The sequence below is a fragment of the Hippocampus guttulatus genome, chromosome 2 (assembly GCF_054856545.1).
Source record: "Hippocampus guttulatus isolate MCC_2025c chromosome 2, RoL_Hgut_1.0, whole genome shotgun sequence".
In the NCBI taxonomy this organism is placed as follows: Eukaryota; Metazoa; Chordata; class Actinopteri; order Syngnathiformes; family Syngnathidae; genus Hippocampus; species Hippocampus guttulatus.
Genome location: NC_141262.1, coordinates 27,778,863 through 27,805,691, shown reverse-complemented (window position 1 = coordinate 27,805,691; position 26,829 = coordinate 27,778,863). Strand labels below are relative to the sequence as shown.

Below are 26,829 nucleotides of genomic sequence, written 5' to 3'. Positions count from 1 at the left end.
ATTTTTATTTTTTACAAACATAACATTTTTTCTTAAGCTCCCAGCTTCCAACTGTAAGTAAGAAAAAAGTAGTCAATTCATTATTTACACCCTTCAAAACTAGCTTGACATTCATGTGGCCTACTTAAAAAATCTAATTGAAATGGCATCATTTAAATATTTTAAAAAGTTCATTCAACAGATTTTTGTAGAATAAATTTACAAACACCCCTACATTGATATTGAGACTCCCAAATCAAAAAGACTGCACTTCAGCTTTAATAAAGGTTTATTTTAAATGTTTTTGATTCAATACATTTTAAGTGATTAAGTATTTTTATTGTACATGTTCAAACTGTCTCAACTCAACTCAACTGTATTTATATGTACTCAGAGAGTCAAGTCTTACAAGTTATGTACAAGTATCCATTTAATGCAAATCCAAAACAGAATCCCCCTTGACACTCTTACATGACCTGCGTAGCTAAGAGATATCAGTTATTGCATATATCTGTATTTTCATATTGTCAGTTGGTAAATATTGCAAAATAATCTGAGGAGTTACTTCGCGATTCTCCCATGGCAAAATATACAGGATGTAGATATGTAAATACGAACATATGACAAAAATTAAGGCAAAATAAATGGTGGAAACAGTTGTCCAGCCAATTCTACAAACAATACAATACAATACATGCTGATTTATATAGCGCTTTCATAACAGTGGCAGCTGTAACAAAGCGCTTAACAAAACAGTTAACAAAGTAAAATAAATACACACAACACATAACATAAAACACGGACAGTCGTGCAGTCCTAACCACTTTTCTGTCACACGCTTTGTTGTTTGAAGCAGTTTGAGATGAAAGAGGAGTGAATCAAAGTGTCGTTTAACCAGTGGATCAGAGACATCATGCTCAAAATGTGCACACGTCGGCTACAAGCTAAGTTTCAAAGTAAACAAGAAGCTGTAGCATCCATGGACAAAAAAAGAGATTGGTTCACTTCTCCTGTCCCATGGAAATCCATTTCAAATCCAAGCAGCGACTCTCGGTTCCAAATACGCATCGGCGCTCTGCGCCAACGCTCCTCTCTCCTCATCCTCAACTTCAGCAGCCATCCATCCAGCCGCACCAATGCCGACTGTCCAACAGCGCCGACATCTCCATGAACAAAACGGGGTTGTGAAAAATGCTGCCCATTACATTCCTCCCAATCAAAATCTGTGCTGGAACAGGCGTGCTGCCGAGAAGGCGCAACCACCAAGCACAGATACTTCTCCTTTGACGAATGTCGTGGCCAAAAAAACGCTGAAAACAGTCCATATCAGGTCCACACGATGAAACAACAAACAACATGTGACAAAACAAAAGACAAAAACAACAAAAAAGGTCTCGAAGAGCACTTGCCGAAGGCTGCCTACTCGGGCGCCATCTTGGGGGGGCAGTAGTGGGACTCATTTTCAGCCCTGGAATTCTGAGGCTCAGACCGGTCCAGCCTCCCTCTCGCCCCAATGAAGATACACAACTGTACTTATTAGTGTGTCAATCTAAAATAGATGACCAAAACACGGTTTAACCAACACGATGAAGGCAGTTAACGTTCATAGCGCTCTTATTGTGAAACCATCACAACACTTCTGGTGCACTATTTAGTCAAGTGACGCTAACTTTTTGACAGCAGCGGTAATCGTTGGTACGGAGACTTTCCAATCATGCTTTGTTGCCGTTTTGCCTCCGTACTGTGAAGTGCCCACAGAAGAACAGTCAACAAAAGGTTGAATAGCTCAACTGATATATCACAGCAAGCAAATAGTGATATAAATTAGGCAATAATTAAAAGGAAAGTTATGTATTCAAAATAAAAATGTAAAGTTCAGCTCTATAAAATCAGCTACAATTGAATTTTGTTAATCGCATGTAATGTGTACTTGCCTATTGATCCTCTTTTGTCCTTTTTAACTATTTATTGTTCTCATACTTGTTCAAATCGACTGATCGTGATCTTGTAAGCACATTCAGTGGTAAATGTGATTGTGATCAAATGCAATATGAATGTCGGTGGAGGGAATGGTCAAACGAGTCACTTTAGCAGGAATGGTTTGTTGAATTTTATGTTAAGAGTCTAATGCAGGCATGTCCAGCTCCGGGCCTGGAGGGCCGCTCTCCTGCCTGTTTTCCAGATCTCTCGGCGGCAACACACCTGATTCAGGTGATCAGCTCATCAGCCAGCTCTGAAGCAGCATTAGAACAACCCTGATTATTTGAATCAGGTGTGTTGCTTCGGGGGAGAGCTGGAAAACATGCAGGACAGCGGCCCTTGAGGACCGACTTTGGACACCCCTGGTCTAATCATTAGGATAACCCTGGATCTCAGACGTTAATTCTCAGACATTTTGCGGATCATGTAGTTCAGGATGCCGCCGTGGTGGAAATAGGCCAGTTCCACGTCTGTGTCGAATCTCATCCGTACGTTAAATGTTTTTCCTGTGTCGAGCTGTAGGGAGAATAAGAGGATAAGGCATTCTATATTCAAAGGCGTCTCTCACGAGGTAGCGCAAGCGTACCGTTACGACAACAATCATCCTCGTGGTGATGTTCTCGGGGATGTCAATGTGGAAGCGCTCCCTTCCGGTCAAACCCAGGCTCTCAGCGTTGTCTCCCGGTAAATACTCCAGCGGGATTATTCCCATCCCCACCAGATTGCTCCGATGGATCCGCTCGTAGCTCTCGGCTAGAACAGCTTTGATGCCCTTCACCGAGAACACAGTGGCTGGGAATCACTGCCTTTGATGGACAAGCGTGGAGCATGAACGAGTCAAGAGTCAGTCTTACCAGTAACAATGGACCTTTTGCCGCCCAGTCTCTCGAGCTGCCGGAGCCATACTCCTTCCCGGCAAGAATCAATAGAGGGACTCCCGACTGGCCGTATTTCTCCGCAGCATCAAAAACGTCCATCTCGACACAACAGGACGGGGAAACTACTTAATTCTTTAGAACCCAACTCCAGGGAATTATGATGTTAAATTGCGATCAGTTTGCATCAGCTCATTCTGAGCCGTGAACTATTTCGAACAGATGGATTTTGGACAGATGAAGAGTGTCAGCGTGTTTGGATTGACAGCTGGAAACTCGCATGCTTCCTTACCACTTCCCCAGTTGGCAGGTAAATGGTTTGGGGTGCCTGCTTGTTGAGGAATTTGTTCAGGAGCCGGATGTTGGCAAACGTACCGCGGGCCATGACCGCGTCGTTGCCTCGACGGGAGCCGTAAGAGTTGAAGTCACGTGGGGTTACACTGTCATCACGTATTGAAAAAAAAAATTCGTAGCAACTGAAAGTATTCAAGGGACATGGAGACACAACATTCCCTCAAGATCACTCACCCTCTGCTTGAGAGGTAGCGGGCTGCGGGGCTGCTTCTGGTGATGTTCCCAGCAGGGGAAATGTGGTCTGTAGTGACAGAGTCACCCAAGTTCAGCAGCACGTAGGCGCCGTCTATGGCCCGAGGAGGATTTAACTGCATGGTCTGAATAAAAGACAAGAAATCAGCAAGCCTCATACCTACGCATGTTCACATCGCCAGAGAATGAACACGTTGGCCCTGAGTTCTTCTTTGGAAATTGCAATTGATTACATTTCTGATGCATGCCTGTCAAAAGAACATTATTTCCCCCAGAAAAGGTGATTTACCAAACCATCAAAGAAGGGCGGGGACTTGATGTACGTTGACGTGGCATCCCAGGGATACAATTTCTCGGACGGAGCCACCAAAGAGTTCCAGCGTTCATTCACTTTCTGCAACCGTAATCGACATCATCTTTCAGAAGTCTGTTTTCACAAACGCCTTCAATACCAAATGGCGCCATACCTCAATTTTGTCATAGACTTCTCTGAACATTGATGGAATGACAAACTTTCTCTCCTCTCGCTGGATCTCCTCCCGTGTGGGCCAGATGTCCCGTAAGAAGACCTCTCGACCATCAGAACTAATGGCTGCAAAAGCAGACGAACGATGCCATTTAAAAAATATATAATTGTACCCCTCCCAAACACTTGATACACATTTTAAATTTTGCACAGTACCACTACAAAATATACAAGGCAGGTGCAGGTGTTATCTTTGCTCACTTTGAGTTGCCTCATGTTCCACGCTGTCGTATCTGTGACTCTGAATGAGTGTGGGCTTAAAAGGTGACGCTAAATGTCAAGGACAAATCAAGGACAATCGTGTGACATGTACATTTTGTCTATATAGTGGCCACAATTGAAAATGTTTTTTTCCTCCTGTCATGTTGAGGACACTGTCGATTGGCAACATTCCACTAGCTTTCTTTTGTGATTATTCTTGTCATCAGCACAACACAGAATTTGATCCGTGCTCAAAAACAAAAGCTGAGAGGAAATACATAACGAACAAAATCATAGGCATCCAATCATTTTCCACTGAACCAAATGATGTGGCACGACTCCCCACTTTACTCACCAATAGGTTCTGTCTCAAAGTCAATCTTGACAGTCCCAGCTATGGCGTAAGCAATGACAAGTGGTGGCGAGGCAAGGTAGTTGGCTCTGGTATTGGGGTGAACACGACCTTCAAAGTTTCGATTTCCTGACAGGACACCTGCAGCGACCAAATCGCCCTGAAAAACGAAACCAACCAACCAACCAACCAACCAACCAACCAACCAACCACGCACGCACGCACGCACGCACGCACGCACGCACGCACGCACGCACACACACACACACACACACATGCATTAATGTACTCGATGCTGCTGCTGATGACAACGTAGCTGAGCAAAAAAATCGATCTACTTGTCTATCGCATGCAGGTGGGGTCTGGAACAAATGCCCACGATGAGTTGGGGTTCACTGTAAGTCATAATACCTGGGTGATGGCCTCCACTACTGGCTCTGGGAGGGGTCCACTGTTGCCTATACACGTCATGCAACCATAGCCGACAACCTCAAAGCTTTAAAAAAATAAAAAAGGACAGAAGAGAGTCAGTCATACATAGCAACCTTTTTATTATTAGGCCTAGACTACATTCAGTAGTCATTGGACAAAACCTGTGGGATGATTTTTGAAGAACACCTGGGATGGCCAAAATGAGCCCAAAGTGTCTGCTTTGAAACAAAATGGCAGACTTCACATCTCTTTTCAGACCAGGTTTGAGGAGACATTTTTGTGCATTTACGCATGACAGGCCTGCCTGCCAATTTCACGTTAGTAAGTGAAACTGGCTCCAAGGGGCTGAATTGGGGAGGGGGAGGCATTCCCCAGAGCTCTTTCTTGGGGCCCCACATTTGCTTAATGTTTTTATTCAAATCGTTGCATCGCATTTAAACTTTTTTGATGGGTCTACTCATTATAAACATACTAACCAAATTCAATCTTAAGCACCTTTGCGTGTATGAATATTTAGCAGCTTACCCTAACTGAGAGAGATAGTCCATAACACCACTCTCCTTCAGGTAATAGGTCACCACTCCACTGCCGGGTGAAAGGCTGGTCTTGATGTAAGGCTTCACACTTAACCCATTCTCGATTGCCTTTTTAGCGAGGAGTCCTGGAAGGAAAAGTTACCGTTACTTAATAATCCAGACATGAGGGAAATCCAAAAATGAAAATGAAATGACCCACCTGCTCCAAGCATGACGGACGGGTTGCTGGTGTTTGTGCAGCTGGTGATGGCTGCAATCACGACCGAGCCGTGGCTTAGCGTGTAGTCTTTTCCATCAAACTGGAAGGGGACCGTCGCACTCTGAGAATCCGGAGCCACGGCAAAGCCTTTGAAACCTTGCTGGATTTCAGGCAACATAAGAGGAAATGTGTATTTATTTGTGGAGTCAAATGGTCAAAAGCATTCATTGCTGGACAATATGACGTTTCACCATCTTCAGCTAGATCTTTCAATCCTCGTTATCTTTTGATACGGGTCCATGCTTGAATTTTATTATTTGACTGTGCTGGGCCAGACAGTGTGCAAACAAGCACACAAATCATAAAAAGCCAAGCTCACTTTTGCTCCCAGACAGGCCTCAAAGTCTTTCTTCATGTCTGAAAGAGGAATTTTGTCTTGGGGTCTTTTAGGGCCACTACAGCATGGCACCACAGTACTGAGGTCCAACTCGACAACCTTCGTGAGACACACAAGGTGATGAATTAATTTTCTCTGCCATAATAGATAAATGGTGTCAGAACAGACCTGACTAAAATCTGGAGTCTGGGATACATCGCTGTAATCCCGGAACATGGACACAGCCTTCAGGTACTTTGTAATGTAGGCCAGTTTTTGCGCTTCTCGCCCTAATTTAAAGAAAACAAACAATGAGCATCGTCAGATTTGCTCAGCAGCCGCGACTTGTCAGTCACTTACCGGTCTGCTTGAGGTATTCGATGCTGACATTGTCCACTGGAAAGAAAGCTGCGGTGGCTCCATATTCTGGACACATGTTGGAGATGGTGGCTCTGTCCGCGATAGACAGCTGCGCCACGCTGGGCCCGAAAAACTCCACAAACTTCCCCACGACCCCCACTTGACGGAGGTGCTGAAAAACACCAGTGGCGTTCAACATGGTGGGCTATAGTTCACAAAGGCTCCATGGAAATGGAAGCATTTACCTTGGTGACAGTGAGAACAATGTCTGTGGAGGTAATGAACTTGTCCGGACTCCCGTACATCTTGTATCCAACCACCTCAGGTAGGACCATGCTGATTGGCTGCCCCAGCATCACTGCCTCCGCTTCAATGCCTCCCACACCTATGACAAGGCAAGGAAAAATGACAACCTCATAAAAACAGTCGATTAAAAATGAACCGCGACGCAGCTAATAAGGCACCTGGACGCGCAACACAAGAAGTTGAACGCAACTCACCCCAACCCAGGACTCCAAGGCCATCAATCATCGTGGTATGGGAATCGGTGCCCACCAGGCTGTCAGGGTAGAAAAACCCTTCGTGGTTAAACACCACCCGGGCCAAATACTCCAAGTTGACTTGGTGGACAATTCCTGAACCTGGAGGAATGATGCGCATGTTCCTGAAAGCTTGGGAACCCCACTACAAATAAAATAAAAATTAAAGTCAAGTAAGTCTCTCGCTCCTTTTTTGGGGGGGGTTACCATATAAATGCAGTGTTTCGCAAACTTTTGTGAGCCAATGCACATATTGAACAATTAAAAGAGCTCATTCAAATAAAAACGTCACGAAAACTATGACGACTTGACTTCATTTGCTCACGAATTTACTGACTCGGCATGATATCTGGGCCTGTTTCGTTAACGACAAAGCAATTCTTCTGTTGAATGGCATCAAGTGAAGACACAGTTTGAGTGTATTCTCTGACATATACTGCAATGTAGTGGAAGAGTATTTTCATTGTTCTGCCTGTTACTATACATCGCTGGCAGACATTCTGACTACTAAAATAAAAATCCTGATATCTTTCACTGGTTGGGAAGCACTGTTACAAAGCATGGAATTGTCAAAGGGTGACAAAAGTGGTTGTCGTCCAACAGTGAGCGCTTGTTCGCACCTTCAGGAACTGGAATCTCTCTCTGTTACGTTCAAACTCCAAGTTTTGATTTTTCTGGACGCTATCAGACCTTAAGAAAAAAAAATTATGGCGATTTGATTAAAGGAACTTTTAATAGCAGATAGAATTATCTTGACGCTCTTACTTTTTGTTAAAGTCCACTTGGACGGAATGATCAATGACCAGGTCAGCTGGGCAAACGGGATTGATTTTCTCAGGATCTCCGCCCAGCTTAATCACCGCATCGCGCATGGCAGCGAAATCCACCACAGCAGGTACGCCGCTGTGAATAAAAATGAAACTAACACTAGTCAATCACAAGTCCAAAGGTTAAAAAAAATGGAGCAGAAACGTACGTGAAGTCCTGCAAGATGACGCGTGCTGGCATGAATGGGATCTCCACCGCCTGCGTCTGGGTTTGCTTCCAGTTGAGGATATTTTCCACGTCTGACTGCTTCACCAGAAATCCGTCGCAGTTCCTGACAGCCGACTCCAAGAGGACACGGATGGAGAATGGCAAGCTGTCTAAAAAACACAATAGAACCGTTTGGAATTTCGATGCAATGCTCAGCTTTTACTTGGAGAACAGGGAGTTAGTTAGTTAGTTCTATACAAAGTAGTTAGGATCAACTTTTGGGGAATAATGCTAAACAGGGTGAGATTTGACAGCAACCGATGATATCTTACTGTATCTTGGATCTTCAAGTTTGGAGAGATTATAAAACATCTGAGTTGCAACCTGGGGATCCAGAGGCTCAAGGATACGTTGGAATGGATTATTTGCTGTTCCGGCCATCCTTTCCCAGTAAATTTGTGCCAATCTAAAATACAATGAAAACACAAGTCAGTGCTTTAACTTTGCCTATAAGCAACATTTGACAATAAAGGTCACTTGACTTTTAGTCATTTGCCTTGTCACAATGCCCTAGCTCTGCCCCTCTTGTTCTGTACATGTTTTCAAATGTCGTGAGTAAAAGCGTCTGATTAAAAAAAAATGTATCGATATCTTGGGAAAATCTACTCAAGTACTGTAACAGAGTATATGTACTTGTAATTTAATTACTTGTAACTAATGTACAGAAAGGAGCTCGTAATTTAGCGGGTGTGAGCATACAAGACCAGCTCACGGCCACGCCTGTTTTTTGACGCAATACGTGACGCCATATTACGGAAACCATTTTGGTATTGCTAGTATTCTTGTCATATCCCATCAATAATAAAGTGTAATTTAAGTACCTTAAAGGTGACTTCAGACAGTTGACGTTTGATATAACATATAAAACGCTTTCATTTCTCTCACTCCCTTTTAACCCCGCAAAACGATAATGTATGTTTTGCCCCCACTTATATAATGTTGACCTTTATGTATACCTAGTCAAAGTCTAAAGTCTGCACCGCGGCCGTCGGTTAGCCTTAGCCATCTTGTCCAAGTCACATTTTGTATTTTAATAGAATGGCAACAACGGCTTCGTGGTGCAACTCTGTGCATAATAAGGTTGCCCCACCCGGGGTAGTGTTAAGTTATTTGGACTGCCAAAGTAAATTACATAATACGTGCTGCTGGTGGCAGCTCCGAAGTGGTTTAAGACTCGAACTGCTTCGTCTCGCATTGAAAAGAAAGCACTGAATTAAGAGCACAGTTGAATGCGTGCCTTGCGTGGCAAATGACGTCAAACAGGTAGTGATGTGTCGGCTGTACCTCGTCACGAAAATCAGCGTTTGACGTCGCGGTTACCCAAACTGCATACGGAAGTAAGCTGTAGCGGAAGTTGTACGGCAGCTCCACTTGGACAAACTAAATAATTGCAGATTTGGTTTAAGAGTTGCTTTTCGACGCAGACACAAAGTCTCCTGAAACAAATTAATCCACGAGTTGCATAAATTTGCGCAGAAACAATTAACAGCACATGGCAATAAAAATATTCACGAGCTAAAAATGAGAGCAGTGTTCATGTCCGGCACCCCTCACTCATTTTCGGTGAGTTTTCAAATTGGGTGGCAAAATTAAAAGTACATTTGAAAGCATTTAAGCCCGTATCTCTCTGAACAGCACAGGTTTGCAAGTTTGTTCGCACGTAGCGAATGTTGTTTTTTCTCAGACTGTTTTAATGGTTGCAAACAGTTTTTCTTGTAAGTGCATTGTAGTGCATGTAACAAGCATCCAAACATGTCATTTCTACATGAAAGTGTCATTTGAAATTTAAGAGCCGAGTTAATGGGGTTTGTATTGTTGTATATGTTAGTTGCTTCTTGTACAGCACTTTGAATGCAGCGATGGCTGTTTGAAAGTGCTCTATAAATACAGTTGAGTTGAGTTGTCGCTATCAAATTTGAACATGTCCTGAAGTTCTTTGCAACACCAACAACTATTTGAGATCATCAAAATTGTTGGTGAACATCTTTAAAAAGGTTTGCGAAATTGAACGAACACTGATGAAAAAATATTGGCTAGGTGTGCATACACTTGCAAACCTTTGCCGCTCAGTGAGCCTTTACAAAGAAAATACTTTTTTAAAAAAAAAAAAATTAAAAAAAAAGGAACAAACTAACAGCCCAAGAACAATATTTTGGAAGATATGATTTTAAAAATTCTATAGTTGACCTTCATCATAGGTATGGGGGGTGGGGCATAGTTTTAACCTCAATTTAAAAGCATGTATTTACACTTGGCGCTGACTTCACTTCTGTTGGCAGCTTATTCCATTTCGGTGCAGCATAGCAGCTAAATGCTGCATCACCATATTTACTTTGACTCTACTAATTAACTGGAGTCTGCAGACCTCAGAGCACGAATGTAGTCGTGACCTGAACCAATGATTTATCGACCAGTAGCAGAACTTAAGTCCATTCTTCTTCTAAAAATAAATGACTTGTCATTCGATCACAGCACCAAGTAAAAATTGATAGAGATATTCCTACATGAAAACCAAAATGAAGTCTAACACAAACAAATACAATGAAATCTATATATTTGTACAGTTCATGCAATCACATGAGAACATTTAATTTAATCATAGTGCAATTCTCAAAATAATTAAAATGCTCATACGAACTGTTTTAAAAAGCCCCAAAACATTGAATCAATGTATGTTTCATGCCCCCCCCCCCTCCCTTCAAAATAAAGAATTAGTATGGCCCCTCAGCAACTTCCCGCCCCATTGTCAGAGGTGGAGTTTGACTCTGTGGCCCAAAGCAAATTGGAGGTGCCGGAGAGCTGAGCAGCAGAGCAGGCTGGGCGAACAATGCAGCAGAAAAGGAGGTGCCACGCAGGTAAGGACATGTAGACAACTGAAGAGTTTCGTTTTTCGTTTGTTTTTGTTTTTTTGCCAAATGCCTTAGTCTGCTTCTTAAATCCTTCTCACTCTATTGCATCTATAGTTGCATACATACACTAATAGGACGTGTGGATTTTACCACAATTCTCTAATATCCGCAATAGTAATTAAATGTATTTTTCTGAATGTAAAAAAGTTTAAAAAATTTAAAATGAGGTTGTTTACCGTTTTTTAAGGCATGTGTTGCTTAATAATGCACCACAAAACAGCCCTGGGCAAGGGATTATCAGGTGAACGGCGAGAAACGATCCATTTTCACTTCATGGACCAGGACTTAGTTTTTTTTATTTCAGATTCAGATTCAGAAAACTTTATTTATCCCCGTGGGGCAATTAGAGTTTTTGGTGTCTGTGAGATAAAAAAAAAAATATATATATATATATATATATATACACATACTGTATATATAATCTATTTATTTAATAAGAGTTAACAGTCAATCGTGATTTTAATTTGTTGTCTGTATGTTAGCGAAGATCTTTGTATGTCGGAAAGAAGCAAAGTTTAGCCTGGGTTGTTACTGGAAGTAACACAGAGACTTGGCCGCGTGTGCACATGTCCAAAATCGAATCAAACGTGAGTTTTTTATTTTTGAAGGTGACGTTGGAAGATGAGTTTTCAGTGATATTTATCTGCTTTGAGTACTTACTTGTTGCAGCTATTAAGTCATGCAGAGGGGGATTTGGTGAACTCTTTCTTTAGTTTTTCTTGTGTAACAGTGTTGCGTTTGTGCATCCAAATGATAGTGGCTGGGAAGTAAGTGGTGGTTGCAAAGGACTCTGTCATTATCAAGGCGAGAGGAGGCGCTGTGAAAAGGATGCCGCAGAGCCTCCGGTCGGAACAAAGCCGCTTGGTGTCATGGACACTTAACATTCCTCCGCTGCTGTGTCGTCGGTAAAGCTTTTTGATTTGTGACACCACGTTGTTGCGGCAGTCGTATCATGTCATGCCAGCCGGTCGAACGCAAACCTCAGCCAAGGAGAAATGCGGGAGGGGAATGAACGCATTTGTATTTGTTGGTGATTCTGGACAGGTGGGCAGTGGGGAGAGGTGGGGACTCGAGGCACATGACTGAGGTGAACTAGATTTGTTTGTTTTTTTATAGTGCAGCGCAGTATCTGCAAATCTCCATCAAGTATCGATGTTGCAGCGAAACCTAATGTATTTCAGTTTTATTTGGCACCAGCAAAATATTTTTGACACTGGTTCCCTATGATACTTTCCCGTAATAAAGGTTGAATTGTTCACTGGGACAAGTCGAAGCATGTTAGGCTAATTACGGTACAAGATGCCTGCCCAGTTTAAAGGACTCATTGTGAACGGTCTCATTCTGGCCCGATGACAAGCGTTGGCAACCTTTATCCGGTCAGGGGCTAAATATTGTGTTCAATCAAATGTCAGTAATGTAATGAATCATATCTCTGACGGAGTCATATCCGATATATGATCTTGTGTTGTTAGCTTTTACCGTGTAGCATCAATGTTGTAAACATGGACGATCCATGGCGCGATAAATTGCAATGTTTGCTGACACCAACCTCTCACTTTGCACTATTGACCTTTTTTTTCCCCTCCCATAGAAATGCTCCGAGCTTAAACTCGCGCATTCCCTGAAACGATGCCGCTTCACCTCGATGACCCAAAGCGCCTTTTTTGAGGGCAACAGCTGAAAAGGACGCTTGAACAGAGTCAACCTGCTCAGACTGGAAGGACAATGCTGAAATCAAAGGGTCAAAGCTTGGCGTGGCTTCCTCTCCTGCTTCTCGAAATGACTTGCAACGCTTCTCTTGTAAAAGTCAACAAGGCTTTAAAGGTGAAACGGGGTCAGTCGTCCTACCTCCAGGAAGGTGACCTGCACTTCCTTCTCCCGCTTCCAAAGAATGCATGCCAAGTGGAAGTGGTGTTAAATGAACCCATAACTCAACGAGTGGGAAAATTCCTGCCTCAGGTAACGGAACAGCAGACACGGAGACTCGATTCAATCTGTGCTGCCGTTTGTTGAGTTCCGTGTGAATAAATAGATACACTTTTGCAGGATCTCCATGTAAAAGAGGCTCAACTGTGTTTACCATCGCATTTATTTCATCCTTTTTTCCAGGTATTTAACTGCCATTATCGAGAGAATGAGGTCAAGTACGTCCATAATGGCTCGCCGCTATTAATGGAGGACACAGTCAAGCTTCGGCTGTATCGGTATATCACCTCAATGCGTACAGTGTTGCTCTGCTATATCGTGGTTCCCCTATGACGGACCAGCTATATTGCTGATAGTTATGTGGTCTGTGATGAATGGTTTGTAATTGACCGGCTTTATAATAACCACCCTGTTTGCAAACAGGTTCACGGAGACTGACACCTACACTGAGGTTTTTTCTCTCCACGTCGACATCGTGGAACCCGACTGCAGTATCATCAAGCTTGGACCTCAATTTTTGCAAGTTCCATTTTATGGCATCTCTGCGGACATTGACGGCGATGTGCTGTCCCTCCACTATGAAAAGCGGTCCAGCTTAGAGTGCAGCATCCATCTCAATAGCCATGACACCAACCTGCCAGCTCATGGGCAACTCGTTACTGGAAAGCCCAAGGAAGCCGTCAAACGAGGGGACGAGCCACTGCGCTACATTGAGGGTACTGGCGTTTGTGCTGAAAGCATTCCCTGCGATGGCTCTCAAAACTAACGTGAAATCAAATTTTACAGATTCGGTGAAATGTAATTCTGACGTCTGCCTGAAGGGAGTGAAGCTTGTCACGTTCCTCAAAGTTCCCTGCGAGGACTTCCTGCTGATGGGGCTGAAATACCAGCATATGACTCCTCCATCTCCTGACATTGACTACATTGCAATCAGGCTTGACCTCAAAGACACAAGGAGTGGAAACCTTTACCAGGCAATGGGACATTATTTTGTTTACAATTGTTTTGGAGCAGAAATGTAGGAAAAAAATATGATGCCGCGATCAAATCAATGTGGAATGGATGTGGGGCCCCAAAAGAGAGCCTTTGGAATGCTGATTATTATTATTATCTTGTTTTTTTAAAATCAGCCCTTGAAAGCAGTTTTACTTTGTTACATAAAATTTAGCAAGCATGTCAATAAACGAGTAGATCCACAAAAAAGTCTCATAAACCCAGGCCACAAAAAAAAAGTACATTGATGTGTGTAAGTAGATTTGTCAATTTCCAGGGGTTATTCAAAAACAAATGACCTAATTTTACCTCATGTACTGGTCAGATGGGCAACGCCTATAACACGTCAAAAACTTGACATGAGTAGATTCACAAGAACCGATGCCAGAAGAGACAATCCGATGAACAAACATATGCAGACCCCAAGACAGAGCCCAGGGGAACACCCCCCCCCTCCCAATAGTGTCTAAATCATGCTATCTTCAACAATTTTCGCCATTTTGGGGAATGAATTTGAAAATGTCATTATTTACTTTGCCCACACCTTAGGAATGAATCCTCAAAGAGCATAATGAGTTAGCATGAGATTTATTGAACATGAATACATTTCTTAATTTTTAAAATATGACTTTATTTTCCTATGAAGTCTGAACAGATTTGGATTCCAGTGCAGATTACAGGTGGACTGGTGAACCAGTCGCCCGTGATGTCATTCATGTCGACGTTCATCTTGGAGGTGGACCAATTCATCCTCATGCCACTATCCACCGCCACATTAGACGGCAAAGATGAGGAAACTCAGCAGGAGAGGCTAATTTTTAACATCACCAAAGCGCCTTCAGATGGCTTCATCACTCACCTCTCTGACCAAACGCGCCCAATCCATTCCTTCACATGGTTGGATTTAAATGGCATGCTCATTGCATATCAGCCCCCGAATTCCACTCACACCCAGCGCAGGCACTTTGAGGTTGTGATTTCTTTGCAAATGTACCATGTAAAATGTTTTGCTGGAATGAATAGATCTGAAGAATCTTCCCGTACAGATGGAAATCGACGTTCATGATTTCTTCTTTGAGAAGAGCCCACCAATGACTGTGCAAATGTCTGTTCGGAATGCAGACACCAATGCGCCCAGAGTTTCCTGGAACATGGGTATGGTTAAAATCTGAATTATTTTCTTAGAATGTTCATATTCGGGGGACATAACTTTAGACTGTACTGACATAGCAATCGTGGATGTATTTTGAGCATATGCGCAATTTGTCATCCAGGTCTCAGCCTGTTGGAAGGCCAATCACGTCCAATAACATGGGAGCAGCTCCAGATTGTGGACAATAACGACATAGGCGCTGTCCGTATCATCACCGTGGAGGGCCTTCTGCATGGAAGACTGACCGTCAGAGGTGTCATGGTTACGTTCCATTCATTTTCTAGTCATCCTAGAAAATTTCTGTGTTGTTATTTTGGCCTTTTTGTCACTGCACTAAGAGGGGCCAAAAGTTCCAAAATGTGTTTGCCATCCCTAGGTGGAAAGGGTTTCATGTTTACTGTCGGGGACATCAAAGCCGGAATTGTTTGCTATCACCATGATGACAGCGACTCCACCAGTGACTTCATCATCTTCCGCGTCACCGATGGTCACCAGCAGACCAGGCACAAGTTCCCCATCAAGATCCTCCCTAAAGATGATAGCCCTCCATTCCTCATTGCCAACATGTTACTGGAGGTCTCCCAGGGTCAAACAACTCTGTTGAAAGGCACCGCCCTTCAGGCTTCCGATGTGGACTCCAGCAGCGACTACATCCTCTTTAACATCACGAGGCCCCCGCAGGCGGGAGAGATTGTGAAGTTTCCAGGACCAGGGCTAACAGGTCAGAGAAACTCACGCCGCACCTATTTTGTTTCCCATGAGCGTATACAAACCTGCAGCTCCACATAACGAAAGACTAACTGACACTTCCCCGCAAATCTTTAGAGGTGAAATGGTAGATACCAGAGTCGGAGTTACGTGCTCCCTCTTACGAGTACCTGTCAAGAGGTGAACAGCAGCATTTTGGACCAACTGGAGACGCTTCATGGAGCATTGGATGACTCCAAAATAAAGTGCATTACAGTAATGCAGCCGAGATGTGACGAAGGCATGAATTACTGTTTCAAAGTGATATTGAGAAAGGAGAGGCTTGACTATAGCCAGATCATTTGCCGGTCCAATTTAAAATCACAGTCCAGTTTCAGACCAAAGTTTGAGACTGTTGGATTTAGCTTAGGAGCCAGAGGGCCCAAGTCTGCAGGATGGGATGTACAAAGGCCACTCTGACCAAACACCATCACTTTAGCGCCAGGTGATGGGCAAAAGCTTCTCAAACTGGCACTGAACTGAATCACTGTTGATGAGAAGATTGGTTTTCACTTGACATTCCAGGTTCAACAATTCTTCTGTTCCTTTCCTCCAGGTTACGTAGTCAGCAGGTTTTTGCAGCGGGACCTCTCTCAGGCCATGGTTTATTATCGACACAAAGGGAATGAGGTGCTCGATGACTCCTTTGAGTTTGTGCTCTCAGATTTCCAGGATCCTCCAAACTTGTCGGAGCCCCAGGTAACCAAGTTTTTGCCGTTTGTGCATTTGGTATGGTACAATAAATGTAGAGAAGCCATTCACCTTTCTGACATGCAGGTAGTCATGTTGCACGTTGAGCCGGTACCGCACCAAGCACCTCGAGAGGTTCCTACTGCCAGACGGTGCCTTGTGGTCAAAGAGACCGACATGGTCCATGTAACACAGCAACACCTTCACTTTGTAGACAAGGACTCACCAGACAGCGATCTGACATACACAGTTACGACACCGCCTTTCGATCGAGATCGTCACAGGTGGGTACGCCAAACTATTATTGCCACCAGCCTCCAATACTGCTTGCACATTCCGTTTGAGCTTTGTGGTGCTGTTGTTCTGATGAGCAGCAGCGAGGATGCAGGGAGGTTATTCCTCGTGGACAGTATACCCACATTCACCAAAGACACCAATGCGCCAGTGTTGAGGCTCTTTACACAGGTAGTATTTCGTAGATAGTTTTTAGTTTTGTTAATCGATTTCACAATGCTAAATGAGTCTGACCATGTGTAATGATGCTAGCTTGATCGGTACTTCAGTCCATATGCTGTCCTTCATATCTCGGGTTGAATTTCACTGTCACTTCCTGGTCTCTGGCTTCCTGGTTTCCTTAGCATGCCGTCAACTTCATGAAAGTAGCTTACATGCCTCCAACTGCGGACATTGGTCCTTTTCCTCGATATATCCAGTTTGGTCTCTCAGTCACCAATCAACACGGCCACACACTTGATGGGATCTGCTTTAACATTACTGTGATACCCGTGGACAACCAATCGCCACAGGTACGTCGTGGCAACAGCGAAAACAGGACCTGGACATTCTTACAAATGTTTAATTTTTTTTTCTCAAGCAGAATGCTCAAAACCGTATAATGCACAATTTCAGGTAAGCACCAAGCCTCTAATGGTCGACGAGGGTGGTGAGTGCTTGCTCGGCTCAGAGCACCTGCAGCTATCAGATGCAGACTCTGTCGAAGAAGCCTTGCGATTGGAGCTTTTGGGGCAACCGCAGCACGGGGCGCTGCAGCTGAACAACTTTCCTCTAAAACCCGGACAGACCTTCACTGTGCAAGACCTGACAAGCCACAGAGTTAGGTTAGACACCTTGATTCTCTCGGGTTCTTCAGTGTTAGTTTTCACAACTTGCCCCCCAATGCAAACTCATGTCCCGAGAAGGTTTTTGGCAGATCCGGCAAAAGTATTTATACTCTTCCGGAGAAGTACAAATAATTGTGTGAAAAAAGACAAAAGTAAAAGTAGAGATACTTCAGTCCAGTTGGTTTCCAGTTAGTTTTGACTTTTGTTTTGTTCAATTCAGTCGATTTTACTTTTTCGGTCGGGTTTGCTGTTTTTCATTCATTTTTATTTTGACCAAAAGCTTCAATTTAGTCGAATATTTATTTGTTTCAGTATTGGTTTTAGTTTTGTTTGAATTGATGGAGTATTTTTCAAGTGCGAAATTAAAAACAAAAGGTTAGTATTGTGTAATATCGTAAACTATAATTCTCAAGCTCAGGGAAACCGTAACTACCATGTGGTCCACTACAAAAATGAGTTTGATGCCCTTGCTTTAGCCTCTACTAAAAACGTGTCTTGTTGTCTTTTCAGGTATCGTCATGACAATTCAGAAACTCTGGATGACCGCATCAATTTGGCTGCAACAGATGGCGCCAATAAAATCAGTTTCGTTCTGCAAGTGGATGTAAGTTCCGAGCCACCAACTCTGGAGGCTCGTTATTTGCCGGGCTGACAACAATGTTAAACGTTTACACAGTGCACCCAACTCATACTGCAAATGTTATTTTTCTTTGGAGGTATCCCCGATCAATGATGAGGTACCGGTGCTGGTTGCCGGTTTGAAACCAGTGCTCCCGTGCGCGGAGGGGCAGACAACAATCATTACAGTTGAGTACATCTCCGCAATTGACGCGGACACTGAAAACAACAGCCTAGCCTTCCTGATTGCGCGACAGCCCCGCCACGGCCTGGTGCTGAGAAACGACATGGCCGTCGATCATTTCGTTCAGGCGGACGTCCGTGCAGGCATGATCAGCTACAAGCACACTGGTAAGCAGCAAATAAAACTGATCTCATTGCATCGGGACATGTTTGTGTCTCTCATCAAATTACACTAGCATGACACGAATGACCCCACCGCGGTGGAAACGAACACGCTAGCGGTTGTGGTTTTAGGGCAGGAGATCGGACTCACTCCGCACGGTGACATGATCACCTTTGTGATTTCTGATGGAGAAACAGAAAAATCTGTGCTATGCTGCGGTGGAAGAAACCCGAAAATAGGAAACAGAGAAACCTCTCTGCCTGTGTACGACCTCCGCATCACCATTTCCCCCGTCAACAGCCAGCCACCCTCGCTGAAAACAGGTGGACGGTTCGATGTCACAGTAGCGCATGCTATGCCGACAATAACGTCATTGAAAACATAACCAACATTCTTTGCTCCGTCTGTAGGAGACATATTTGTGGTCAACGAAGGTGGGAGAGCCCAGGTAAACGCGAGTCATCTGAAGGTGTCTGATGCGGACACAGTCGTGGATGAGCTGGTGGTCAGTTTGGTTACTCCGCCGCGGTTTGGCTACCTTGAAAATGTTCTGCCAAGACCTGGCTTTGAGAAAAGCAACGTGGGTGTGAGCATAGGTAAGCATTCCAGTTTCCATCCGGGTTCTCTTTCGTCGCTAAAATACATGCTCCATTGGGTTTAAGTCTGTCACGGTACTGTTCAGTTTGTGACCAACAGGTGGCATTGGAGGGCTTCTCCTTCAGCGTCGCACCTGTTGGACATCATGTCATTCTCTTTTGTGAAAAGAGTGTTCCAGACTTCTCTCTTTTCCCCCAGACTCCTGCTCTTACAGAGACATCATTGCCGGTCAGATCAACTATGTGCAGTCCAGGCACCAAAAACTGGAACCAACGAGCGATCAGTTAATCCTCCGTGTGTCAGACGGCAAATTCAGCTCCGCCCGTGTCACGTTCAACATTGTTGTCAGCCCAACAAATGACGAGCTTCCGGAGTTGGTGGCTCACAATATGACGGTGAGAGTTTCTGTTCGTTTGCGGTCACATGGGTCACTCACGACTGCTTTCTGTTTAGGTACAAGAAGGACACAAGAGGAATCTGGACTTGTATGTGTTGAATGCGACAGATCTGGACGTCCCCAAGGATGTCTTGCGCTTCCATGTTGTGAAACCCCCCCGGTATGGCAATATCATTCGTCACCTCGGCACTGACACTCATCGGGGGGCCAATTTAGAATCCAGTGTGACTGACTTCACAATGGCAGAGGTAACAAATGGTACGTGTGTCAGTCAATATTATATCAATCCTTATCTTTTTTTTTAACCGTCATAGCTCTGGGTTCGTGTGTATACCCTTTCACAAGGTAATCATAAGTGAGAAATGGTCACATCTTATTTATAGGCCACCTTGGTTTCGCTGAAACCTCAAATGGTCCAAAGACTCACTGGTGTTGAACTCTTTTTTCTTCCCTCCCTGCATTGTATTTTCACTGTCTTTAGGTCATGCTGTGGCATATGTGCACGACGACTCTGAACATTTGGAGGACGACTTTACCATCCAGTTAATGGACGGCAGACACAAAATCCAGAGACAGGTTCTGGTGGAAGTACTTGCAGTCAACGATGAAAAACCTCATTTGATCAGGTTCAATTGAAGAATGAAATCCTCATGGTTTCTTGAGTCTTTTTTTTTCTGAGCCTGCTCATGAGTACGTAATTCCATGTTGCTAGCGTCAGTCTAGTATACACTGTTAACATTTTTTTTTTAGCAGAGTGACCAAATCCCAAGACAATGTTTTATTTTTGTGGTTCTACATGCATATGATGGACAAGCCAACCAAATTTCACATGGCTAAGCCAAACTGGCCAGCCTGGGGTGATTTATTTTAAAAGTGCTATCGAAACCAATTTGTCGTGGCCCAAACAAAGTTCTAGTGGAACTGTTATAAAAAATGGCTTGGAATATGTGACGATAAACACAGTATACTCCGTCTTTCAGAAACAATGGACTGGAGTTGGAACCAGGAGAGGCCAGACTCATAAGCAGTGTAGCCCTCTTCGCACAGGACCATGACACTCCCTCCTCGCAGGTCATGTACATTTTTGAGAGGGTACCTGCACAAGGACTCCTACAGCTTAAGGTTTGTATACTGCAATCAAGAGCGTCCTATACGTACTGTCTTTAATCAGACAATCACCTGAGTGGGAGTCCCATATTTTCCACAGCGTGTTCAAAACTGGCTGCTGCTGACAGTCGGGGAAAACTGCACCCAGGAAATGGTGGACACGAATCGTCTGCGCTATGTGCACAAAGACCCGTTTGGTATGACAACGCAGGACCTTTTTGTTTTCCACCTACATGACGGACAGAATCAGTCTCCCTCACAGCAGTTCATCATATCTATCAAACATGTGGAAAAAGGTATTTCAAGACTTCCTGAAATCATTGATGTACTTAAATATATTTTTGCCCGTACCGGTGCTTTTCTCGAGTCGATACTTGAGTAAGTGTCCAGTGTTCCGACGCTATCTGAGGGGAATTGGGAAGGAACTCTGTCACAAATAGCTTGTGACTAGCTTGTGATTGCCTATAGGTGCCACAAGATGGCAGCAAGTACTACTGTTGTTGAAATGAAGCTCCTAAACTCACTCGAACTTAGTTATTTGGCAACAAGATGCCACAACATGGCGGCAAGGCAATACTTTTCTTTCAATGATGCTCCTCAATTCAGTGTAGTTCCTTGGCAACAAGATGGCAAGAGTTGGCGCCAAAGTCATCCTTTTGTTGCTTGAGTTGAATTTTTCTGCAGACAACGGAGGGTAGATAAAAATCTAATGAAGAACCGCAACTCTGCGGAGGTTTGTCATATTTTTTTAAGCTGTGATCTGAACCTAAACTTGCATTTTTTGGGGGGCAGTTCACGACGTTGCCAGCTCGATTGGAAGATGTTCTGATAGCATAATATATTTTTTAAAAAGTATGTTGCGACGTTTCGTAACTTGAAAATTTCGTATGAAGAGACGTTTGTAAGTAGAGGTACCACTGTACAGGAGTTGAATCAGAACTTTCATAGAGTTTTTCTTCTTGTAGAAACCTTTTTACCTCAACTTAAGCCACCTCTGCCTCAAATGCTCATTCACAGCATTTTACATTGTCCCTTCTACTGTGGCTTCATTTTCCAGGAACTATCGCCATGTTTGTCACGCCTGTGAGTGTTAACCGCGGCGGGCGCGTGGTCCTCACCACCGACGTGCTGTTTGCCACAGACCACGCGGACCGGCCTGACGAGCTGCTGTTTGTCGTTACCGCCCCAGCAGCTCATGGCTATTTGGAGAACACCAAGCATCCCGGTGTCAGCATCTCTGCCTTCAGCCAGATGGACATCGCCGCAAACTGTGTGGCTTATGTGCACAACAACCAAGCTAGCACACCCACAGAAACCATTCAGTGAGTCTACAATCCTTTGTCGAAGATTGTTTTTGACTTTGCTCAAGTCACTATCCAAGGTTTCACAAGACAGTATGTTTCTGTTCCGACAGCTTTGTCGTTAGTAACAACCAGACAAGCCGAAAGGGAATCTTGGAGTTGTCGGTGAAAATGTTGGATCAAATCCCCCCGTCGTTGACCAACAAAGGCCTTCTTGTTCCCCAAGGGTTGGCCATGACCCTGAGTCGGGACTGCCTGGCCATGACCGACCCCGACACCCCACGGGGCGCCCTGGTCTTCCAACTCCGGCAGCCTCCTCGACACGGCGAGCTGCTTTTACGCGGAACCGCGCTGATGACGGGTTCCACTTTCACCCAGCAACACATTGAGGAGTTGGAGGTCACGTATAAGCATAACGGAGCGCAGTCCCAGATCGACCGGTTCGAATTCACCGCCACGGATACCACCAATCGCGGCGTCCGGCTGGATGGGAAGTTGCATACGGAGCCGCTGTCGTTCATCATTCAGGTAAATGAAGCTTGCAGTGCCAATTAAGGCTGTTTTGAAATTGCTTCCTGTGCCTTCTTAGGCCAAATACATTTACATTTAGAGGAGCAATTTTGGCCATTCCACTCCTTCCACATATGTGCACCGATTCAAACAGAAACAGGATTGGCATCGCGAGATCAGTCCGTGTTTAATTTCAGATCAAGCCTTTGGAGAGGTCACATCCAGAAGTTGTAAAGCTTCTCCCCCTTTGGAAAGCTGAGCTTTTAGGTGATGGACGATACGGAATTTTTTTGTCATCTCGGGAGCTCAAAGCCAAAAACACAAACGGCAAAGAAGAGGAGCTGATCTTCGTCATTGTTCGGCAGCCCTATTTTGGCCACCTCGAAAATATCACGACAGGTGAAGGAGAGTCTTTTGTCTCACCGCGGCTTGGATTACAACCGCAATCTGACGTTTTGGTTTCCTTTAGGTGGTTTCGCCCGACAGCGTGTCTCGCAATTGGATCTGAACAGGAGAACAATCGTCTACATCGTCAATCCAGAGATGGAGTCTCTGTCAGACAGCTTGGAATTCAGAGTGGCAGATCGCCACGGAAACGCTGGGCCGTCTCACATGTATGGTTCAATGACGTACATGATCTACCCATGATCAATATTCAGTCTGGCCTTCGTTGTCATCACACTCACTCTCGCAGACTACAACTAAGCTGGTCTAGTGTTGAGCTGTCCCAGCCCAAATACTGCGCCAACGAGGAGGAGAAAAGAGTCTCGGTGGAGATCATCCGGAAAGGAAATGTAGCAGAGTCGTCATATGTCAAAGTCAAGGTCGGTCATGACCTGTCATTCACAGGTCGTTCTTGGGCAGGGCTTTGCAATCAGGGCTCCACAGAGCCATAGTTGGGGGATACGTCACAATGTTAAGTGGGCATCAAGACTATGAGGGGGTTCCCGGAAAAGAAATTCATGAAATCGTGTTCTGAATCGGTAGGCACTGATATGGAGTTGGTCACTCTTCTGGGAAACCGGCCTTTTTGATTTTTCTCTTGTTTCTTCCTGGCAGGTGAACGAGGGGACTGCAACTGCGGGAAAAGATTTCCTCTCAAGCTCATCTTCACTTCTCCAGTTTGATCCAGGTAGACACCTTTTCCTTTCAAAGAAGGTTCACAGTTCAAGAAAAGAGTTGGCCGGTTCTGAGATTAACATTTCATGTCAACCATGGTGACCTCATTTGCAAAAAAAAAAAAAAAAAATTGAATTGAAATGTATCAGATTTGGCCCTGCTGTTTTGATTGGGCCTTTCAGTCAAGACCACATGAACCGAGTCACTAGCAAGACTTTGAGGGCTTCAGATCATTTCAAGAGTCTTGTCCACAAATTCTAGCTTGCGCGTGTTTCTACATTAGCAAATTCATCGTTATCCCTGACTTTACATTTGCACATTAAAAGCCACAAACATCTATCATTTCAAAAGACGTGGTGTTTTTCTGCCTTGGGAAGGAGTCTCACTGAAGATCTGGAACATTGAAGTCATCCAGGATCAACTCGAAGAGGCAGATGAAGTATTTGAAGTGCTCCTCGTTTTCCCGGAAGGCACAGTTATTGCCAGCGTCAAGAAAGCTCAAGTTACCATAAAGGACACTGGAAGAGGTAAATAGTTCTGGGTTTTTTACCGTTCCATACCAAACCATTTTCTACCGCTTATCCGGGATCGGGTCGCAGAGGCAGCAGCTTTGGCAGGGGAAGCCCTCACTTCCGTCTCCCCGGCCACATCTCACAACTCTTCTGGAGGGATCCCGTGGCATTCCCAGGCCAGCCGGGGGACAGAGTCTCTCCAGCGGACAGTATTTCATCGCCGACCCGGAGAGGGCATTCAACCCCTTTCCGACTGAGGACCACGGTCTCAGATTTGGAAGTGCTGATTTTCATCTCGACCGGTTCACGCTCAGCTGCGAACTGCTCCAATGAGGGTTTGAGATGACGATTTGAAGAAGCCATCAGGACCACATCAACTACAAAAAGCAGAGCTGCAATACTGACGCCGCCAAAGCGGACCCCCTCACTACCTTGGCTGTGCCTAGAAATTCTATCCATAAGAATTATGGACAGAATCGATGATAAAGGGCAGCCTTGGCAGAGTCCAAGCTTCACTGAAAACAAATCCGACTTACTGCAGGCAATGGGGGCCGAGCAGCCTCTATCAGGGGGCTCGGTACGCCATACTCCCGATCTGATTTTTTATTTAAGACATTTTTTTAGAGTGCATTAAAAGGATCAAATGCATATTCCATAATTATTCATCCGCAAACTGCAGGGCAGTGCAAGCAAAACCAGCGCCATGCAGCATCTCTACTCACGGGAAAGAGCGGTCTGTCTGATACACGCACTCAAAATTCATCTGGGAGGCTCAAGAAACCGTCCCTTGCCAGCCAATCACCCATTCATCAAGAAGGAACCTTCTCCAGAAAGAACAAATCCAAATCTGTAAGTAGCTGGAATTTTTATTATTCTGATGATAATCACAGTATTCCTTAGCAACACATAGTATCTTAAATCAGGAAAAACTGATGAGGCTTTTTGTTTTTTTCCCCAGAAAGGAAGAAGGGCAAAGATCCGTGCGGTTAGCAGGTTGGATCAGCAGAGTGCATCGACAGAGCTCATTAATTCAAAGCAGAGCTCTCGGAGAACATTCCCCGATGCCAGAAAAAGTGAACATGTGAGTGAAACGATGGGATTTACACTGCTGGATACTCAAATCATGACTATGGAACTTTTAGCAGACCACTGCATTTTTTTCCTTTGTTTTTTTTTCTTAAAGGGAATAGCTGATAGCTTTGTAGCTAGGCCGTGTTCGCCAGAAGTGATGGGGCTCCTGCATTTCAACCAGACGACCAATCAGATCTTTCAGTGCAACGGTGTCTCCTGGAGATCCTGGATGCCACCAAAGCAGGTCCTTGTTTAAGCTATAATTTGAAACCCGGGAACTAAACGGTGTTGTGTTGGAGAGAAAGCCTTTCAGTCAAGACCACATGAACCGAGTCACTACCAAGACTTTGAGGGCCTCAGATCATTTTGAGAGTCTTGTCCACAAATTCTAGCTTGCGCGTGTTTCTACATTAGCAAATTCATCGTTATCCCTGACTTTACGCTGACGTGAAATAAACCGCTTGGTCAGACGCACCAAACGATGATGTGCCTCCAAACAGATGGCCAAAACTCCACCGTGTCCTCCGGGATGGACCTTTCACAGTGGCCGCTGCTACATCCTCAACAAAAGGCACAAAACGTCATGGAGCCGAGCAAATCGAAGCTGTAAAGAGAGGTACACTTGAGCCTCGGTGCTCCCCCGACACAACTGGTAGAAAGACAAAAGACCATAAGTGGGGAAATGTTTTGTCATTGAAGACAAAAGCGTGAACCCCCGTTGATGGGGGGGGGGGAGATATGGTCCAGACCCATCCACAGTTGGTGTTCACAAACGGATATAACATTCTTTCCCTTCTCTCCAGCTATAAAGGCAACCTTGCAAGTGTTTTCTCAAAAGGTGACATGGATTGGCTGTGGGACTTTGGCGGGAGGAAACCATTTTGGATAGGTGTGTGCTATTTCAATGATATCAATCTGCTATTAACGGGTTCACAAACTGTGTTTTTCCTTCAAAAATACAGAATTTGCAGTTTTCAAATCAAAAGATGATTATTGTGTCTCAAAGTTAAGCATTGACCGGCATCGATTATTTTCACCTTCTTCTCCTTTCCCCCCTTGAGGCCTCAATGACAGAGACGCCCAAGGGTCTTGGCGATGGGAGGACGGAGAAAGTGTCACCTACATGAACTGGACCAGGGCAATCGCGGAGGGGAGCAAAATGTGTGCCCTGGTGTGGAGGAGGGCCAAATGGCAAAGAAGGGACTGCAAGACGGGCCGAGGCCACAGCTATATATGCTCCATCAAGATTTGAATGCAAATGACGGCATTCGATCCATGCCGTGGAATTAATTTTATTTATATAAATTCATACAAATATTTTCTACATCTTGTAATAAACACTGGAAAACACCCAAGTTTCGTTTTATTCTTTCAAGAAGGGGAGATAGAACAAATTGAATTGACCTCCGGATAAGATTAGCAACAGACACAATACAGTATTCTCGACATATTTATATTTAGTATGTGTGTTGAAATATGTTGGCAATGTGTTTGAATAACGGGGCTTAATTCTAATCTTGCTGAACAGCGACACCAAGCGGACAACGTGGAACAGTGTTAACTGGCTCTCTCATCTAACTTAAATAATTGGTCAGTTCTTTTGATCGACATTTTATTCGGCCAATCAGACGTTATTAAAATCCAACAATTTAGAAAGCGGTTCAATTAGAAAGCGAAGGCGTCACCATGATTGTATGCCTTGTACCGAAAAAAAGAAGCCACTCAGTTTCTGTAGTGACATAAAATCAGTGACATTTTGCCTTTTTAGAAAAAAAG

The 26,829-nt window shown here is 44.3% G+C and overlaps 2 protein-coding genes across 2 annotated transcripts; one reads left to right on the top strand and one right to left on the bottom strand.

Annotated features, from left to right (window-relative positions):
* Positions 1-250: 250 nt before the first annotated feature.
* Positions 251-9,296, bottom strand: aco1 (aconitase 1, soluble). Its single transcript, XM_086105216.1, has 21 exons — positions 9,221-9,296; positions 8,209-8,342; positions 7,878-8,046; positions 7,667-7,804; positions 7,522-7,591; positions 6,863-7,046; positions 6,608-6,747; positions 6,363-6,534; positions 6,192-6,292; positions 6,006-6,122; positions 5,627-5,786; positions 5,417-5,552; positions 4,871-4,955; positions 4,463-4,619; positions 3,848-3,972; positions 3,670-3,774; positions 3,363-3,505; positions 3,127-3,274; positions 2,814-2,936; positions 2,546-2,731; positions 251-2,475 (listed from the first exon to the last, which is right to left on the bottom strand). Exons 2-21 carry the CDS (start codon positions 8,315-8,317, stop codon positions 2,359-2,361), a joined length of 2,685 nt encoding a protein of 894 aa, XP_085961342.1. The 5' UTR covers positions 8,318-8,342; positions 9,221-9,296; the 3' UTR covers positions 251-2,358.
* A 3,144-nt stretch (positions 9,297-12,440) lies between these two features.
* On the top strand, positions 12,441-26,396 carry frem1a (Fras1 related extracellular matrix 1a). The gene is made up of 35 exons (XM_086105215.1): positions 12,441-12,804; positions 12,955-13,049; positions 13,195-13,487; positions 13,558-13,745; positions 14,411-14,734; positions 14,811-14,919; positions 15,039-15,170; positions 15,294-15,638; positions 16,221-16,363; positions 16,442-16,638; positions 16,729-16,819; positions 16,993-17,160; positions 17,264-17,472; positions 17,986-18,079; positions 18,192-18,444; positions 18,571-18,762; positions 18,850-19,035; positions 19,235-19,431; positions 19,490-19,691; positions 19,915-20,059; positions 20,414-20,555; positions 20,641-20,836; positions 21,598-21,862; positions 21,955-22,369; positions 22,549-22,750; positions 22,821-22,965; positions 23,046-23,175; positions 23,411-23,483; positions 23,848-23,997; positions 24,662-24,831; positions 24,941-25,063; positions 25,166-25,297; positions 25,554-25,669; positions 25,857-25,942; positions 26,115-26,396. The coding sequence occupies exons 1-35, from the start codon at positions 12,571-12,573 to the stop codon at positions 26,303-26,305; spliced, it is 6,333 nt and encodes a 2,110-aa protein (XP_085961341.1). The 5' UTR covers positions 12,441-12,570; the 3' UTR covers positions 26,306-26,396.
* The last annotated feature ends 433 nt before the right edge of the window (positions 26,397-26,829 follow it).

Bases quoted from the DNA above. Each gene is read 5' to 3' on its own strand.
- aco1 (XM_086105216.1), bottom strand. From the start codon at position 8,317: ATGGCCGGAACAGCAAATAATCCATTCCAACGTATCCTTGAGCCTCTG. The intron at 7,592-7,666 runs GTAAGAGCGTCA...TTTTTTCTTAAG, and splicing joins CAAGTGGACTTTAACAAAAA to GTCTGATAGCGTCCAGAAAA. The intron at 3,775-3,847 runs GTATGGCGCCAT...TTACGGTTGCAG, and splicing joins AAGTCTATGACAAAATTGAG to AAAGTGAATGAACGCTGGAA.
- frem1a (XM_086105215.1), top strand. From the start codon at position 12,571: ATGCTGAAATCAAAGGGTCAAAGCTTGGCGTGGCTTCCTCTCCTGCTT. The intron at 17,161-17,263 runs GTACGTCGTGGC...GCACAATTTCAG, and splicing joins TGGACAACCAATCGCCACAG to GTAAGCACCAAGCCTCTAAT. The intron at 20,556-20,640 runs GTTTGTATACTG...TATTTTCCACAG, and splicing joins AAGGACTCCTACAGCTTAAG to CGTGTTCAAAACTGGCTGCT.